The 19901-nt window shown below is 35.9% G+C and overlaps 2 protein-coding genes across 2 annotated transcripts; both read left to right on the forward strand.

Annotated features, from left to right (window-relative positions):
- The first annotated feature begins 9938 nt into the window (after positions 1-9938).
- LOC138827689 (vomeronasal type-1 receptor 4-like) lies at positions 9939-10883 on the forward strand. Its single transcript, XM_070023307.1, has one exon. The coding sequence runs from the start codon at positions 9939-9941 to the stop codon at positions 10881-10883; it is 945 nt and encodes a 314-aa protein (XP_069879408.1).
- Positions 10884-18759: 7876 nt separating this feature from the next.
- On the forward strand, positions 18760-19656 carry LOC138827690 (vomeronasal type-1 receptor 3-like). The gene has a single exon (XM_070023308.1). The coding sequence runs from the start codon at positions 18760-18762 to the stop codon at positions 19654-19656; it is 897 nt and encodes a 298-aa protein (XP_069879409.1).
- The last annotated feature ends 245 nt before the right edge of the window (positions 19657-19901 follow it).

Consider the following 19901-nt stretch of genomic DNA (forward strand, 5'->3'; position numbering starts at 1 on the left):
GTACAGTATTTTCACAATAAAAAAATAAAAATTAAAAGAAAAAGAAATGTACTCATTATCTTGCCCATGTAATTGTAACTCCCCTGTAAGGTATTTTCATAATAATAATAATAATAAATATTGATTCTCTCTGTCTATAAATTTCTGTCTTTAGAATGCAATGAAGGATTATGCATATAAAAGGGATGTATAAAAGTATTAGTGAATGAATGCAATAAAATATCATAATTTTCATCTATTTTCCCCCATATTGACTTGGACAAAAAAAAACTATAGAAAGAGCTGCCTTTATCTAGAAAAATAGTGAATCACAAGTAAGACCAAACTCCTGGAAGGAATTACTGTGGATTACTGCCAAGGTCTTGAAAGATGCAAGTGTGGTGATGCACATTACATACCAGTTTTACCATTCTATTTTGCCTCGATAGCAGATCAAAATGACCTTGAATGACAGGGGAATCATCATAAAATAATTCAGGTGGTGACAACAATTGCAGCTGTGTTAGAAGAAATGATAACATTGATTTTCTGCATTAACACTTCTACAGGTACCTGGTATTAATGCAGCTTTGAATCTCATAAGTATATTTTTCTCTATACCTTCCTAGAAGAAAACAAAGAAATCTGTTTTTGTTGGCAAGGCCAGCCAATGCTTTGTTCTTCCTTGGAGTAAGTATATCAGAGCCTTGTCCTAATTTAGTTGGCATGGACCATGATTGCATTGGTGCTCTACAATGTATTACACTGGTCCTTTCCATTGAGGATATTAGGATGATTAAACTTATTAAGAGGAAAGTCCAGACTTAGGTAAAAGAGTCAGAGGAAGAATCAAGGAAGAATCATTTTGGTTTTTTCTCATCTGGCACTTGTTTTGATATCTCTTCAATAAGCCATGTCAGTCTGTCCTCATAACCAGAATTTTTAGTACTTTTTACTGCAATAAATGTGTAACAATTTTAATCATATCATTCTGTCTTAAATATATATATAAATATATAATATATAACTATATATCCCTCAGCTTTTTTGCTCAAGGCTAGCACTCTACCACTTTGAGCTATAGTTCTACATCTGGTTTTTCTGGTAGTTAACTGGAAATAAGAGTCTGTTAGACTTTCCTGCTTGGACTGGCTTTGAACTGTGATCCTCAGTTCTCAGCCACCTGAGTAGCTAGGATTACAGGCATGAGCCACCAGCACCCAGCTTCCTGACAATTTTTTTACTCTTGATTCCAGATGTGATTTATGTTTTTTAAGCAATTCTGACTTTTTTGGGGAAAATAGAGTAACAGGGAAGCTAAGCTTGACATAACTTATTTATTTGTTTATGTATTTATTCTGGCAACAGTCACAAAATGTACTCTTCTAGATAACTATATATTTTAATGTTCCATCTCCTCTTCTTTGTGATTTTTTGACATTATTCTCTAGAACATTTCCGGGATTTGAATTCTTTTATTTTGAATCAATTACCAATGACCTGCTTACTTTTCTTTTTTCTGGTAGATATTAGGAAAGAACTGTCCCTAAAAAATAATTTTCCAAGATAGATAAGATGTTCTTCTCTTCAAATATGCCAAAACGCTATAAAGATATCAAATTTCTAACCCTTAGTGAATTATTTAAAGCCTGTGTGAAGATGGCACAACCAAACAAAAAAATTGTCATTCATCTTTGTCTTCTAGTAAATTAGAATGCCCAAATATACACAAAACAAGAGATATAGATGAAATATTCTTAATTTGGGAGTGGAAGTTCCTTTTATATTAATGTCAATATTTTGTACTATGAATATGTGGAACCAGCAAGCATCACAATGTTTTATAAATAGCTTACATAGTGGTAGATGTGTATAATTCCAAATACTTGGGAAGACATAAGTATTGTGGGTCAAGGTCAATCTAGGCAAAAATGTCAGGGATACCCTGTGTCAAACAAATTGTTTAAATAGGTATACAGGTGGACCCATTGCAACAATGAGATGTACAAGATGTTATGTTGAAAATGAACTTTACAACTTTGGCGTGGTGGGGGGGGGTGGAATAAAAATAAATAAATAAACCAGGCATAGTGGTGGAAGCCTCTGTTCTGTAGTCACTCAGGAGGTGACACAGTTCAAGAGCTGTTCTGGCAAATTACCATTTCTAAAACACTAAGAGCAAAACAGCTGGAGGCATTCATTGCTCAAGCAATAAAACACTTGATTAAAAAGCACTAGATTCTGAGTTCAACCTCCAGCACTACCAAAAATAACTGACTTCATCATACATTTTTTGTCAAAACATTGTACACAAATACATGTTTTGGTTCCAACTTAAGATAAATGAAAAGGAAGTCATCAATTAAGAACCAGAATATTTTGTACATTTCTAGAGATAGAAACTGATATTATCAAGCAGTACAGAGGCAATAATAATAAACAATGTGTCAAAACAAGTCATAAATTGTGTTCAAAATTTAACTTCATTTATAAAATCCATTTAAATCATAAAATATAAAGAGAAAAATGAAATTCTTATTGGTATGGCTACAAAAAAACTGGTTACTGGAAGGAAGCAATTACTTATCTTAAAAAAGTTTCTTTGTATTTTTTTAGAGGATCATAATGTATTGCATTTTACATACTATTATTCTTCAAAACTTTTTTGTGTGCCAGTACTTGAACTGAAGGCCTGGGTGCCTTCCTTTAGATTTTTCACCCAAAGTTAGCATTCTACCCACTTAAGCCAAGCACCACTTCTGGCTTCTGGTGGTTAACTGGAGATAAGAATCTCATGGACTTCCTACTTTGGCTGGTTTCAAAACTCAAAACTCAGCTTTCAGCCTCCTGAATAATTAGAATTACGGGCTTGAGCCACTGCCGCCTGGCTCTTTTCACACCTTTTAAAATTAATTAAAAATACACCTAAATATCATTACATTTAAAAACATTTGAACTTGCTGATTCTCTCACAAGTTCCATGAAAAAAATTGAATGTAGGAAATAGAGTATTATCTTCCTTGAGTACTACATTTGCAAACATCACTCTATGGTCTTGGGGGGAAAAAAAACATACCTGAGTTGTCCAACTAACAAGAGCATTGTATAATTTTAAATAGATATGTTAATTATGTATATAGTGAATTCATATATGAATTCAGTTATGTTTGTATATATGTATATATGAATATGTGTGGGGAATTTTTAATTTTCCAAAATAAAGTAATCCAACATAAAGGTGAGAGAGAAGTGTTCTATTGCATCAGGAAAATCATGTTTTTAAGGTTAAGGTATTTGTTTGTTTCTTTGTTTGTTTTTTTTGCCCATCCCAAGGCTTGAACTAGTATCTGAGCTCTGTCCATGAGCTTTTATATGCAAAGCTAGTATTCTATCACATAAGCCACAGTTTTACTTCTAGATGGTTTTGGGTTTTTTTGTTTTTTGTTTTATTCTTTGGTGCTTAATTGGAGATAAGACTCTCACAGATTTGCTTGCATGGGCTTGGTTTCAAACTGTGATCTTTAGATTTCAGTCTCTTGAGTAGCTAGGATTTCAGGCATGAACCACTGATGCCTAATGAAAATTATTTTTTATATTTTTATTGTAAAAATACTGTACAGAGGGGTTGCAGTTACATGAGTAAGGTAATGAATATATTTCCTATTGAGCATTGTTACCTCTTCCTTTGTTTTCCCCCTACCATCCCTTCCCTCCTCACCTCCCCAACGCTTCCTCCCCATCCTCCCCACTTCCCAAGTTGTAAAGCTCATTTTCAACATAGTGTCTTGTACATCTCATTGTTACAATGGGTCGACTTGTATTCCTATTTAAGCATTTTGTTTTTTCCCTTCCCCTCCCCAAGTTAGAGAAGTGTATATACAAGATGCAGGACACTGGAATCAAATGCAGTGAAAACAGGTGTTATACCTTGGGGGAAGAACATACAAAAGAAACAAAAAAATCACACAGTACATTATAAACACATTAAAAAAAACAATAACAAAAAAAATAAAACCACTTGTGTCCCTATCTTGGGGTTCATTTCACTTAGCATCATCTTATATGGTCATATGTACATAGCTTTTGACCTTTTCTGCTTGTCCTACACATATACTAATTATTGCAAATAAGGGAAACCACGGGACCTATTTTTTGGGCAGCCTGGCTTACTTCACTTAGTATAATTTTTTCCAAGTCTTTCCATTTCCTAACAAATGGGGTGATGTCATTCTTTCTAATAGAGGCATAGAATTCCATTCTTGATCCATTCATTTACTGAGGGGCATCTGGGTTGATTCCATATATTAGCTATGGTAAATAATGCTGCAATTAACATAGTCGTGCTGGTAGCTTTAATATAGCCTTTTTTGTGATCATTTGGGTAATGCCCAAAAGTGTGATTGCTGGCTCATAGGGGAGCTCTATGTGGAGTCTTTTGAGGAACCTCCATATTGCTTCCCAAGCCTTTACACTTATATAATTTTCCAAGTATTAACTTCTGTGCCTTGATTGCTTATATACAAAAATCAAGGAACAAAATTCTATTTATCTCAGGCTGGGATGTACCTCAATGGCAAAATGTTTACCTAGCAAGTATAATGACCTGGGTTCGATGTACATAGTACCAAAAAAGAAAAGACCAAAAAATACAGTTTAAAAAACCCAAACAAATCTCAAAATGTCATTTTCATTTATGGCACAAATCTCAAATTGTCATTTCCATTTATGGCACAAGTGTTTTCAACCTCTTTTTTATGCAAAGTTCACTTCTAGGTAAAGAGAATCAACTCATATGAAAGTCAGAACACTGCACCAAGAACTTACTTCACAAGCCATCTAAGTGCTAGTCACACTTCTGGGAAATAATGCTATTCTCACTTCTAATCTCAGCCCTGGGTGTAAATATTTTGCCATTCCTTTCTGTCAGGGACTACAGAGTTCCTCTTTGACAGTAGCATGATTAGAATGATAGACTATTCTTGAGTATATTTGAACTACAAATATGTCTGTTGCCTTATGCAAGGTAAGTGGATTCATGCAAGATGTGGGCTCACGTGGTTTTTTTTTTGGTTGTGTTTTGTTTTGGGTGCAATGTAGGGCTTGAACTTGGGGCTTGGGCACCATCCCTGGGCTCTTCAACTCAAGGCAAGTGCTCTACGGCTTGAGCCACAGCGCCACTTCCGGTTTTCTAGTGGTTTTTATTGGAGATAAGAGTCTAATGGACGTTCCTGCCCAGGCTGGCTTTGAACCGAGATCCTCAGACCTCATCCTCCTGAGTAGCTACAATTACAGGCATGAGCCACTGGCGCCCGACTTTCACGTCGTTTTTGAGTACTACTAGTTCCTTATAAAGCAGGAATAAATAACCACTTATGGGAAACACCATGAACTTCTAATGGGCCTAGACAGAACAAGATAACTTTTGTCTCCTACAAGTCTGTGTTTGCAGCTTGCTGAGAAATCACAGTCCTTGGTATTTATCATCATTTTATATTTGTGAGTTTAGAAAAGAACTTGAGGGGGGCGGGGAGCAGAAATTACTCATTCTGTGTCTCTGTGATCCCCAAGTCGAGGGACAGCTTGAAACTGTGACAGTCAAAACAGATCTAGGAAATGGGAAAGTCTAGATAAAGAGACTTGGCTAGTTGTTCACTTTCTCAACTCAGTCTTCCTGTCACTATAATTAGACCCTAATTATACTAAGACAATAACTGAGCCAAACAATTGTAATAGTTGTGGAGGGAGAAGGAAAGTTTTACTTTAGGGATTAAGATTCTGCAGGGCTTCCTTCCTCTGACAAGCTGAAAACTGACTAGTGTGAAAATGGAAGCCTTCATGGTACTTAAAACAACCAACAACTCTACAAATCCAGAATTACCACTAACACCTGGAAGCTTCTTCTTGCCAGAAGCACCAACCAGGGGTTTGTCAGTACCACAGATACCAATGTGAGTAGAGCTGATAATGTTTTACTTATATATAAAAGTAAGATACATTTATTTATATATATGTGTGTGTGTGTGTGTGTGTGTGTGTGTGTGTGTGTGTCCTTTGTAAGATTTATTTACAAGGATAATCTTAATTTCTCTTTTAGTATGTAAATTAATGAAAGGGTCTATAAACCAGAAGGACTCCACTCTTCTAATAGCTCGGTATGTATAATTGAAGTATGAGTGGGATGCTTTTAGCAGATGTTATTGCAGAAATGCTTCAGCCTCTTTGTTCCTATGTTCAAGGTGAGTCTTTGTGTAAGATTTTCAGTGTGTTCTTTAAAAAGTAGAATGATAGAAGAGCTTTGTGCTTGTTTTTAGATTCCAATTTCATCATCATTATGCTTGTCATAATTATTAGCTTTCATAAAACATGCTTACTTCACTTTTGTTACATTTCTGTATTTCAAAATAGACCATAAAGGGCTGGGAAGTTGGTTCAGTGGTAGATTGCTTGCCTCACATACATGAAGCCCTGGGTTCGATTCCTCAGCACCACATAAGCAGAAAAAGCCAGAAGTGGTGCTGTGGCTCAAGTGGTAGGGTGCTAGCCTTGAGCTAAAGAACTGAGAAATAGCACCCATGCCGGAGTTCAGACCCCACAACCATAAAAAAAAAAAAATAGACCATCATTTTTCTTTTATGCTGCCTATTTCCTATAAATCTGTATTAATATGAATATATTCTTTCTACATATATTATACATTTAAGATTATGTTTTGCTTCCTTAAATACATTGAGGCAATCTTTATTATCTGTATATTTTGGGGAGGAAACAGAGTTAAAGGCACTAACTGACATTCCTACAGTCATATAGCTACCTGGTGCCAAACCCAGATAAACACCTATATTCACAGTTCATGCTGCCAGGGATCTTTTGAACAAGGAAATGTAAATAAAACCTTTCATGTTTAATGAAGAAAGAGAGAGAGAAGTCTTGATAATTGCCTCACAAGTATATTAAATATACACAAATCATGAGGCTTGAGCCAATCATTCTGGCTTCCTTTACCTGGATATACTGTCCATAGTTTGAAATAATATGAGACTGGAGATTTTTGGGGGTAGGGGTCCGGTCATGGGGCCTGAACTCTAGGCCTGGGCACTGTCCCTCAGCTCTTCAGCTCAAGGCTAGCACTCTACCACTTGAGTCACGGCTTTTTGATTTCCTTATGTGGTGCTGGGGAATCGAACCCAGGGTCTCATGCATGCAAGGCAAGCACTCTGCCACTGAGCCACCTTCCCAGCCCCATGAGGCTGGAGATTTTCGATGTGAAGAAAAAGTATCCAGGCTGGGAATGTGGCTTACTGGTACAGTGCTTGCCTAGCTTGCATGAAGCCCTGGGTTCCATTCCTCAGTACCACATAAACAAAAAAAGCCAGAAGTGGCACTATGGCTCAAGTGGTAGAGTGCTAGCCTTGAGCAAAAAAGAAGCTCAGGGACAGAGTGCCCTGGCCCTGAGTTCAAGCCCCATGACTGGCAGCAAAAAAAAAGAAAGAAAGAAAAAGTATCCTATCCAGGCCTAAAGTCTGAATATCAGAAACTTAGAGTTAACAATCACAATAAAACTAATACTAATTATGTTTAAAAAAAAAAAAGCAAAACCCACAGATAAAATAGGCTGTTAATTAAACAGAAATTATTGTTTTTCACAAGGTCATATAGCTGTGGTCAAATGCCATCATGATTCCTGTTTGTATGACCTCAGTTCACAGTAATGATGCCCAATTTACTTACCTACAAGAGACTATTGTAGATTATTAAATTCCTTTTTTCTCATGACAGCTGATACCAAATCCTCTTCCTCTAATCCATTTTGATAATTATCAACACATACAAACTGATGAAAGCTATTTTAGTCATCTTAGGTCATTGAAAGGAACTTTAACATCTTGAAACACTTTTAGATTTCTAAGGTTCCAGGAGAAGCACTCTGCTCAAGTGGCAGAGTGCTGGCCTTGACCTGAAGAGCTCAGGCCCAGAGTTCAAGCCTCACAGCTGACAAAAAGAAAAAAGAAAAAGAAACGAGGAAACCAGGGAAGTGTGGAACCTTCTTTTTATTTTTTATTTATTTTTGTTTGTCAGACATGGGGCCTGAACTCTGGGCCCTGGGCACTCACTGTTCCTTAACTCTTCAGCTCAAGGCTAGTACTTGAGCCATAGTGCCACTTTTGGCTTTTTCTGCTTATGTGGTGCTGAGGAATCAAACCCAAGGTCTCATGCATGCAAAGCAAGCACTCTACCACTGAGCCACCTTCCCAGCCCAGTGTGGAGCCTTCTGATAGGCCTTCTGATGCCAAATAAAATTCTAAGGTTCCTGAAGAGTACTTCCTTGGCTGCAGCCAGTTGACCATATAAACTTTTCAGACAAAGCACTTGATCCTGGATGTCTTTGGTTCATTATGCTTAAAATTTAACTTGACATTTAAAACACAAAAATAAAACAAAATCACTGAACAATTGGACTTTTGTGTCCAATTATCTTACCAAACAAAAGCGAGAAATGGCATTTTGGTTCAAAGTGGTGGAGCACTAGCTTGAAGCAAAAGGTTCAAGCACAGTGTCCACGTCCTCAGTTCAAGCCCTAGGAGTCAGCTCATCTCATTAAAAAAATAAAATAAAATAATTTTTTTAAAAACCTGATACCAGGATCATGGTTTGAAGCCAGCCTGAACAGGAAAGTCTATGAGAGTTGTATATCTAGTTAACCACCAAAAAGCTTTTGGGAGTGGAAACGTGGCTCAAGTGATAGAGTGCTAGCCTTCAGTACAAAAGCTCAGGGACAGTGTGTAAGGCCTGAGTTCAAGCCCCAACCAAGACACACACACACACACACACACACACACACACACACACATCTCTGATAATATTAATATAAACATAAAACCTGAATCTTAGACTCTCATATTCATCAAAATGTGATAAAGAACTGGAAGCTGGTGGCTCATGCCTGTAATCCAAGTTACTCAAGAGGTTGAGATCTAGGGATTAGGATTCCAGCCCTGGAAGAGCAAGTCCAGATATTCTTATCTCCAATTATTGGCTAAGGACCTGAAGTGGAAGTGTGGTTAAAGTAATAGAGTGCCAGCCTTAAATAAGAAGCTAAGAAAGAAGACCCTGGTCCTAACTTCAATACTGGCATTTAAAAAAAAAAGAAAGTGAGAGATAGGGCTGGGAATGTGTCTTTGGTAGAGTGTTTGCCTAGCATGCATGGAGCCCTGGATTCGATTCCTCAACACCACATAAACAGAAAAAAGCCAGAAATGGTGTTGTGGCTCAAGTAGTTGAGTGCTAGCCTTAAGCAAAAGAATCTCAGGGACAGTGCTCAGGCCCAGGGTTTAAGCCCCAGGATTGTTTTGTTTTTTTTTTAAAGTGAGATAGAGTGGAATATTGAGCAAAATAAAGTTGTGCAAATTAAAACATATATAAATTTGAAATGTGGAAGAAGGTATAGCAACAGGATTATATATGTTTATCCAAGTTATATATGGGAGAAAAAAACCAGGTTAAGCATGGAATGTATACTTTGGGAATTTGGTGATATGAACATGACACAATAAAAATTTTTAAAATGAAGAAATTACGATGCAAAATAATTGGGGTTCAATACAGCCATGTTGAGATTGAACTTAGATGGGATACATAATGCATAATGATGTGAACACTAGATTGGTTTTACTAATCTGAGGGAAGAATTTTAATTTTTGCCAAGTAGGCATCAAGAAACTGTAAAAAGTACAAAAAGTGCCACAAGAAAAGAAACGAGCTCTATGTACTCTGCATACACACACACACACACACACACACACACACACACACACACACACACACACACACACACACACACATATCATGAGTGCTAAAAGCATATCATGAAAGCGTTATAGTGTAAAATACTTTGAAGATGTGAAAATGATCATTTCTGATGCATTCTTTTGAAAGGATTGGATCTGCCTATGAAGTAATAAATGGCTTTGAAGCCACTTAAGGCACTGCCTTTCATCCTTCTAACAGGACTTGGGATTATAGGAAACATCTCTGTATTTGTGAATTATATGTGCAGTTTATGGGGAGGAGCTAAGAAGAAATCTATACAATTGATTCTCATCCATGTGGTTCTCACAAATATCATAATACTTCTTTCCAAAGGATTGCCATGGACAATAGCAGCTTTGGGGTTGGGAACTTTTCTAGGTGTTATAGGCTGTAGAATTATCATTTACCTGGAGAGGGTGTCTCGGGGTCTGTCCATCTGCACCAGCAGTCTCCTCACACTGGTCCAGGCCAGCACCATCAGCCCCAGAGATTCTGTGTGGAGGAGGCTCAAACCAAGGTCTGCATGGCACATCCTTCCCGTGTTGCTCTTCTTTTGGATATTCAATTCTTTCATCAGCATGAACTTGTTAAATTCCATTGGAAATACCAGCTTAGTCAAATTTCAATTTGGTGGTAGTGAGTTCTATTGTTATACTATGCTAGGAAGTCAGAAAATCAACAGCATTTTCCTCACTTTCATGGCTATGAGAGATGCTGTGTCCCAGAGTGCTATGGGTGGGGCCAGTGTCTACATGATATTTCTTCTCTACAAGCATCACCAGCGTGTTCTATACCTTCAAAACTCCCAGTTTGTCTACAAAACTCCTCCAGAAATGAAAGCTGCTCAAAGTGTTCTTCTTCTGATGCTTTCTTTTCTTTCCTTTTATTTGATAGATTTAGTGATTTCTTTATATTTAACTATCTCCTTCAAACATATTTCCATACTAATAAATGTTCAAGAATTTCTGACCCTTGGTTATGCAATTTTCAGTCCATTTGTTCTGATTCACAGAGATGGACATCTGGCTGAATGGTGCCAAGTTCAGTGCAGAGATTTTAAACACAAAATATCTGAGTTTCATTCATTATTTAGCTAGTCTGTAAAAACCTTTCCATTGTGTTAGTCTGTCTGAGAAATAAAACCAAACCAAACAGGTTGACATATAATCTTTTATTTTCTCAGGCAGCAATCTTTTAGACCTGCTTGTCTGAGCTGATTCAGAGCTTATATAGGTATCTAGAGTGAAATAGAAATCTTATTCTCTACAATTTTCATGAAGTGGCTTTGCTGTTAGTACTTCTGAGCCTAGGCTTTTATGGCCACTGTTCCAGTAATAGGAAAGAAGAAAACAAATTGACAAGTTTTGTCCAAATTATTCATGTATCACCTTAAAAAACTTTTCCCCAGAAATCAACTTTCTGTGAGCCAGAAGAGACTATAGACCAGATTACAAGAAGGAGCGATTTTTACTTTTAGTCCTTGTGACAGGAGATAATGTAATTTGATAAATTGAAACATATTTCTAGGTTAAGATTCCTTTTTATTGTTGTTCTGCCAGTTGTGGGGCTTGAAATTGGGGTCTGAGTGCTGTCCCTGAGGAGGGGGTAACAATGCTCGATCGGAAATGGACTCATTGCCTTGCTCATGTACTTGTAACCTCTCTGTATCTTTACAATAAAAAATATATATTTAAATTTTTTAAAGAGTTTCAGATTTCTTGCCCAGGCCAGTTTTGAACTGAGAGCCACAGCTCTCAGCCTCCCTGAGTAGCTAGGATTACAAGCATGAGCCATCAACACCTGGCATAGATTAAGATTCCTTTTTATTGCACCTAGAATAGTGCTATACACAGAATGAGTTATTGGGGTTTGTTTATTGTTTTTTTACTGTAAACTGGTCAATAACGTGTTTAGATTGAAATCATTAGTTTAAATTTGATTCTGACAACATTTGATGAAAACATGTAGAGAGAAAGACATTTGATGAATTAAAGCCTTTTTATTTTATGGAAAAATTGGAGATAAATGCAAGACCAATGGAATTCAAACTGGAGTGTCATATGTTTAATTTGATGTTAAATAAATGAGGAAACTGTGAGAAATAGAAAAAACTGTACTTTTTGTATAAAAATATAAATGAACACACAGTAGAAAAAGTTTTAGGGCTGGTAAGGTGGCTCAGTGGTACAGTGCTTGCCTTGCATGCATGAGGCCCTGGATTTGATTCCTCAACACTACATAAGCAGAAAAAGCAAGAAGTGGTGTTGTGGCTCAAATGGTAGAGTGTTCAACTTGAGCTGAAGAGCTGAGGGACAGCTCCCAGTCCCAGAGTTCAGGCCCCACTACCAACAAAACAAAAAATTTGTTTTATTATTGCATATTTTCTAAGTGGTTAAAAATGTGAATTAAAAAAAAAGAATAAATTATGTTTGTAAATCATTTGTGGCTTCTTTCTGGATATCACTTATTAGTGTCTTGGTGTTCTCAGCGATACAATGCTATCAATCTTTTTTATATCATAAAAGACTCTGTGAGGCTGAGTGCCAGTGGCTCATGCCTATAGTCCTAGAATACTTAGGAAGACTGAGATCTGAGGATCACAGTTCAAAATCAGCCAGAGCAGGTAAGCCTGTCAGACTCTTATCTCCAATAGACCATCAGAAAACAAAAAGTGGCACTGTGTAGAGTGGCCCTGAGCAAAAGAGATCAGGGACAGAGTGTAGACCCTGAGCTCAGACTCCATGTCTAACAAAAGAGAGAGAGAGAGAGTCTATGAAAATTAATATGATTATTTCTTAATTTAAATGAGAAATTCAATCCTTGAGTTCTTATGATAAAACACTTGGGTTGAATATGTCATTTTAGCAATTAAGTATCAGTTGAGAACATCTTGAAAAGCTGTTTATGATATTTCACTTGTTATAAGAGGCTAAGAACACAAAATCTTTGCCTTGATACAAATAGGTTTACACGATATTCTTCAAAGAATTCTTCTACTAGATTTCATTATTATGCCTGAATATTTGGACTTAAACAATTCTACTTAACAAGGATGAATGATTACTGCATTCTGTTTGTGCTTTATAAACATACCTTTTACATATGCCATTCAAGTTCTCTACCATTTAAACCTTCCTTGGCTTTTTGATTATATATTTTTTCCTTTTCTTTTTGAGGTAGCTTTTCATAACTTCATTCTGTCCTGACCTTGAACTCAAAGTTCAGTGGAATCTGTGTAGAGGGGGGAAAATAATATTAGAACCCTGAGATGAAAATAAGTCATGAGAATGAGAGTCACTCTATTTTGGCAGGCTGGAATTGTTTGCAAACCTTAAGTTCTGAAGGTAGAGAGAACTGGTTGTGATGTTTGTACAGATGGAAAAGCATGAACCCGCTGCCACAGGCCAGAAAAATGAAAGATGACACACTGAATGACGTAAACAATTATTTATTTACCTAGGGTAATATAAAAGCACACTCAAGAAGAAGGGTAAAATTTTCATTTTGGTTGCTTGTAAATTATATATGATCAGCTATGGTTACCATACCAAGAATGATATTGACCATTTGTAAACAAATTGAAAGACTTGGAAAAATTATATCAAGCAAAGTAAGCCAGACCAATGAAACATAGGTTGCAAGGTTTCCCTCATTTTCTGTAACTTCAATGAGCCTATAAATCTACAAGTAAACTTGCTGGATGGTAAAAGATAAAAAAAATACACATGGACATCATAAATTATACTGGACATCCTAAATTATAGACATTCACACCAAAGGAGGATATGCTTAGGAGAGGATCACAAGCGCTCAACAACGATGTACATATAACATTATATTTATCTAAATGAGCTCTAAGAAATGGAAACAAGAGGTTTTTGTTATTGTGTGTTTTTTCTCCTTTTTCATTGTTTTTGTTTTCTGTACCTTTTGTCTTTCATGTAAGGTTATCTGTTTCAGGTAGAGTAAGAGGGAGACGCAGCACAGGAATGGTGGGGGAAAGTGTGAATAAATGCAGTAGTGATACTCACTAGACACTATGCTAAAATGAATTATACAATTTGGATGGAGGGGGAGGTCAGGAGGAAAAGAACAAAAGTAAGGGAAAAGAAATGTACTCATTACCTAATTTATGTAACTATAACCCCTCTGTACACCATCTATAGAATAATAGTTTTAAAAAACAAAGATTAAAAAATGATATGAGAAAGGAGCCATGAATTGTGTTTAAAATTAATTTTATTCATAGAATTTATTTAAATCCATAACACATCAGAATATATGAAGACAATTGCTTCCAATAAACAGGTACTTTGGAAGGCAGCAACTATTCACCAAATTTGTTAATAATCTTTCAGTTTCATAATGTACAGAACATCGAAATGAATATATTATTACATTCTGCTTTAAATACTATTATCTTCATTCTCTTTTAAATTTTGCTTTTTAAAGAGTATTAGTAAAACTGCTTTGGTGAATGACAACTCTTTTGTACAACTATTTAAAGATAATATAAATATTCTATATATATAAATAAGTAACAATAAAAAAGAATAAGTAAATAATATATGATTAACATGAATAATATTTACTATAAATGACATAATAATTTATACATTAATTATAACTAATATGTATTAGTTATATTCTTTGTGGATTCATTACATATCAAAACTTTGAGCTTGCTCATTCTCTCACAAATTCAAGCAAAAAGTCTGAATGGAGGAGATAAGGAAGTACTTCCCTTGAGGATTATGTTTGTAAATAAGGCTCTGTGGTCTTGGGAAAAACAAACCAGTTGTCAAACTAATGAGTGCATTATATAGTTTTACTTTGGAAAGCAATATGAAGGTTCCTCAAAAGACTAAACAGAGAACTCCCCTAAGACCCAGCAATCCCACTTCTTGGCATTCATTCTTTTTTTTTTTTTTATTTTGGGTCCAGTCGTGGGGCCTGAACTCTGGGCCTGGGCACTGTCCCTCAGCATTTCAGCTCAAGGCTAGCGCTCTACCACTTGAGCCACAGTGCCACTTCCGGCTTTTTTCTTTTTGCTTATGTGGTGCTGAGGAATCAAACCCAGGGCCTCAGGCATGCAAGGCAAGCGCTCTACCACTGAGCCACCTTTCCAGCCCCACTCCTGGGCATTCAATCAAAGGACCACAAACAAGGCCACACTAAAGTTACCAGCACAACTATGTTCATTGAAGCATTATTTACAATAGCTAAGATATAGAAATCAACCCGGATGGCCCTCAGTAGATAAATGGATTAAAAATAAAAATGTGAGATATATACATACACACACACACACACACACACACACACACACACACACACACACACACACACACAAATGGAATTCTATGCTTCTATCAGAAAACATTCATAAGGAAATGGAAAGTTAGAAAAAATCATATTAATTGAAGTAAGCCAGACCCAAAGAAACAGGCTCCATGGTTTCCCTCATTTGTAGAAATTAGTATGCACCTAGCATAGGCCTAACAGAGGATCACAATAGGACATAGCTATTTATACGATCACATAAAATAATACTAATCAAAACGAACTCCAAGATATGGAAACAAGAGGGCTTTTGTTGTTTTTTTCTTGTTGTTGTTTTAGTATACTGTTGGCAGTTATTTCTTTTTTTCTTTCATTTTCCCTTCTTGTTTATTCCTTGTGGTCCCTTTTTTATTTCGGTAACCTTTGTCTTTCATATAAATTTATCTGATCTGGGAAGAGAAGGGGAATCACAGAAACAGCTGGACAATGAGTGAACCAATGCAATAGAGGTACTCATTAGATACTATGTTGGAAATACACTTTATAGCTTGGAGGGGAAAAGAGTTGGGATGGAAGGGGGAAGGAAAGAAAGTGGGGGGAAGTAGGAATGAGGGAAGGAAAAACACTTTTCAAAAGAAATATATTTATTATCTTACATAACTGTAACCTCTCTGTTTATCACCTTTACAATAAACAATAAGTAAATGAATAAAATAAAAAATAAGTAAATGAATAAATATACATGAACACATGTAAGTGCACATACATGTGCACATCAAAATATGTGCTTGTGTATACATGTGCTGCACATATGTATGTGTGCATGAGTATTTGTGCAGAGAAATATATTTTATTGGAAAAACAAAGGAGGAGGCAACAATGCTTGATAAGAAATCTACTCATTATCTTGCTCATGTAACTGTAACCCCTCTGTACAGTATTTTCCCAATAAAACAAATTAAAAAAGAAAGATATTTTTAAATATATAGTGAACAACACATATTTCTGTATATAGTACCCATATATATGTGCCATTATAAGTATATATGGATATGTGTATGCAAATATATAGGTACAGATATATACATATTTCTATATAACATGTATACATTTTATTCATATATATTTATATAAATATATGAATGCATTTGTGTCTACAAAGAATTTTCAAAGCAATATAATCTAATAAAATTTTAAAAGGAAAGCACTCTATTATGTCAGAAAATTTTATTATTTTACATAATTATTTAACCTTTCAATTTGCATTTACTCTTACTTATACCATTTTCCAAATACTATCTGCCTCTGAACCTTGATTGCCTTATTGAAGTCAAGGGTCAAACATATTTATCTCAAAATGCCATTTACATGTATGGCATAAGTATAGTATAATACTTTTCTACCCAAAGTTCATTCATAGATAAGAAAATATCGTCACATAAAAAAACAATATCAGACTGCTGACTAGGAAGGAGACTGCCTCAGAGCCAGCCAAGCACTGCTCACACTTTTAGAAAATGGTGCTGCTCCTACTTCTGCTCTCAGACTTGTGTGCATATATTTTGCCATTCCGTTAGATCAGGGACTACAGAGTTCCTCTTTGAGAGTATTGTGAGTAATAGAGAGAAAGACTGTTGTTTGGTATATTTGAACTAGAAAAGTGTTCTTGGTGCATTATGCATGGATGCATTTATTGGCCTTGCTATTTAATAAACAGAATAAATAAACATGGCAAAGACTTTGACCTTCCAAACAGCCTAAGTGGGTCAAAATAACTTGTCTCCTTCAAGTCTATGTACGCAGGTTGCTGAGAAATCACAGTTCTTTATATTAATCATCACTTTACATTCCTGAGTTTGAAAAGGGGCTTGAGGGGGAAAAAATGAAATGACTTATTTCTGTGTCTCAGATTCTAGTGGGTAGGCTAATTGACATCTTGAAGTTGTAACGACGGTCCTAGGAAGTGGGACACATTGCTAATGGTTGACTTTCTCAATTCAGTCTTCTAGCCAGTATAATTAAAACTTAATTACCCTAAGACATCTTCTAAGCCAAACAAATATGATAATTATGGAGGGAAAAGCAAGTTTTACTTTAGGGATTAAAATTCTGTAAGGGCTTCTTTTTCCTGACAGGATAATTGTGACAATTGAAGCTTTTTTGGTATTTTAGCTAGCCAAGAACTCTGCAAATGTGAAAGTTACAAATAACACTTGGGAAGCCTCTTTCTGACAGAAGCACTAACCCAGTGGTAGCAACAAACTACCAAGGTAAGTTGAACTGATACACTTTGGTTTACTTATGTGTCCATGTAGCATTTTCTTATGAATATTAATCTTATTTGGCATGCAAGTAAGTTAGTGAAAGTTTCTATAAGTTTTAAGGAATAAACTCTTCTAGTATCACAGAATGGATAAAAGAAAGATGAGTTGGATGATTCTTGTAGATTTCATGGCAAAATACTTGAGAATACTTGTCCTTTGTGCTCAAGCTGGGTCTTTGTATAAAGTTTTCACCTTCTGTTCTTCCAAAAGTTAGACAGATATATGAGCTTTGCTTTTTTTTCTTTAGCTTTTTCCCAGTATTGGGGCTGGAACTCTGGGCCTGTGCTCTCTCCATCCCGGAGCTTCTTTTGCTCAAGGCTAGCAATCTACCACTTGAGCTATATTGTCACTATGGGGTTTTTTTGAGTAGTGTATTGGAGATAAGCCTCACAGACATTCCTGCCTGGGGTGGTTTTGAACCAGGATCCTCAGATCTCAGTCTCCTGAGTATCTAGGATTACAGGTGTGAGCCAACAGCTCCTATGTGCTCTTCTCCCCTTAAAGATATTAGTTTCATTGGCATTATACTTATTATCATTATTAACTTTCATATAATAATTCACTTTTAATACATTTTCGGTTTGCAAATAGACAATTGTTTTATTTCTAATATGTAGCTATCTCCTTAGATGCATACAGACATATATATTTAATATGAAGTATTCTTTCTGCATTAATAGTCAAGGTTTCTGTATTTAAACAATTTATTATATTATCATATAGACAAGCTTCATTTTTCATATACCTTGGCAATAATGAAAATATATGATTTTTCTTATAAGAATTCAAATTATAACTTGTTCATGCTATAAATCATTATAATACAAACACTTCAGTTTCATTTTATATGTTTATGCAACAAAGTATAATGGTATTGTTCCATAACTGAAGAAAACTAAGTCTATGATAAATGAACTTACACATCTAATTAAGCCATCTTTTTTGTTGGTCATGTGGCTTGAACTCCGGGCCTAGGTGCAATCCCTCAGGTCTTCAGCCCAAGGCAAACACTATACCACTTGGAGCCACAGCACCACTTCCAAGCCTATCTTTTAAGATTGTATACTATATTGCTTCTCAAACTAGCTGGGAGTATTGTCACTTCCTTGACCTGACATTTGTCATTTAAATTTTGTAGGTGATTCTAACGTGTCTCAAAGAAAATTTCCAGATATGCATCAGAAATTGATAAGATCAAAGGTAAAAGGAGGGCTGGGAAAAACTGGGATCTTTAGGAAGACAAAAAAAAATTGAAAAACATTATATAATCCATCACAGGTCAAAGATATTTCAGTGCCTTCATTTTAAAGATTACAATATCTGATTTATTTAATTAATCCTAATTTTCACCTAACATTTCTAAGGCATGGTTTGGAAGTTTCTCAGGCCACTGCTTTACGTTATTCTAACAGGACTTGGACTTTTAGGGAATATATTTGTTTTTGTGAATTATATGTGCAGTTTAGGGGGAGGTAATGAGAAGAAGTCTGTACAACTGATTCTCATCTCTGTGGTTTTGACAAACATTATACTGCTGCTATCCAAAGGATTGCCATGGACAATAGCAGCTTTGGGGTTGAAAACTTGTCTAAGTGTTTTAGCCTGTACAATTATCATTTACCTGGAGAGGTTATCTCGGGGTCTGTCCATCTGCACCAGCAGTCTCCTCACAGTGGTCCAGGCCAGCACCATCAGCCCCAGAAGTTCTGTGTGGAAGAGGCTCAAGCCAAGGTCTGCATGGCACATCCTTCCCGTATTGCTCTTCTTTTGGATACTCAATTCCTTCATTAGCATGAGCTTGTTAAATGTTATCATAATAACCAGCATGAATACATCTTTCTTTATTAAGACAGACCTCTATTGTTTTACTGTACCAAGAAGTCAGAAAATAAACCATATTTTTCTCACTTTCATGGCTGTGAGAGATGCTGTGTCTCTAGGGATCATGGCTGTGGCCAGTGGCTACATGGTATTTCTTCTCTACAAACACCACCAGCATGTTTTATATCTTCAAAACTCCAAGCTTCTCTACAAAACTCCTCCTGAGATGAAAGCTGCTCAAAGGGTTCTCCAACTAATGTTATGTTTCCTTTTCTTTTATCTGACAGATTGCTGGCTGTCTGTATATTTAATTGTCGCCCCAGACCCTGTTTTCATACTAGCACATGTTCAAGAATTTGTAACCCTTGGTTTTGCATTTCTCAGTCCGTTTTTACTGATTCACAGAAATGGATATCTGAGTGAATGTTGGCAGGCTCGTTGAAGGGAAAAATACTAACGATATCTGTATTTGATTCATTCTTTTAGTTAGTTTAAAGATTTCTCAGTTCTGTTATTCTAGTTGACAACCCAAACCATATAATACAATTTATCCCATAATTATTTCTTCTCAGACAATGATCTTTTTGCCCTGTTTGTCTAAGTGGGCTTAGATTTCATACACATCTAGCAGGAAATAGAAATCTCATTCTCTGCAACCTTTATAAAGTAGCTTTATTGCTAATATTT

This window comes from Dipodomys merriami, unplaced genomic scaffold (assembly GCF_024711535.1).
Source record: "Dipodomys merriami isolate MVZ:Mamm:240054 unplaced genomic scaffold, mDipMer1.0.p SCAF_16, whole genome shotgun sequence".
In the NCBI taxonomy this organism is placed as follows: domain Eukaryota; kingdom Metazoa; phylum Chordata; class Mammalia; order Rodentia; family Heteromyidae; genus Dipodomys; species Dipodomys merriami.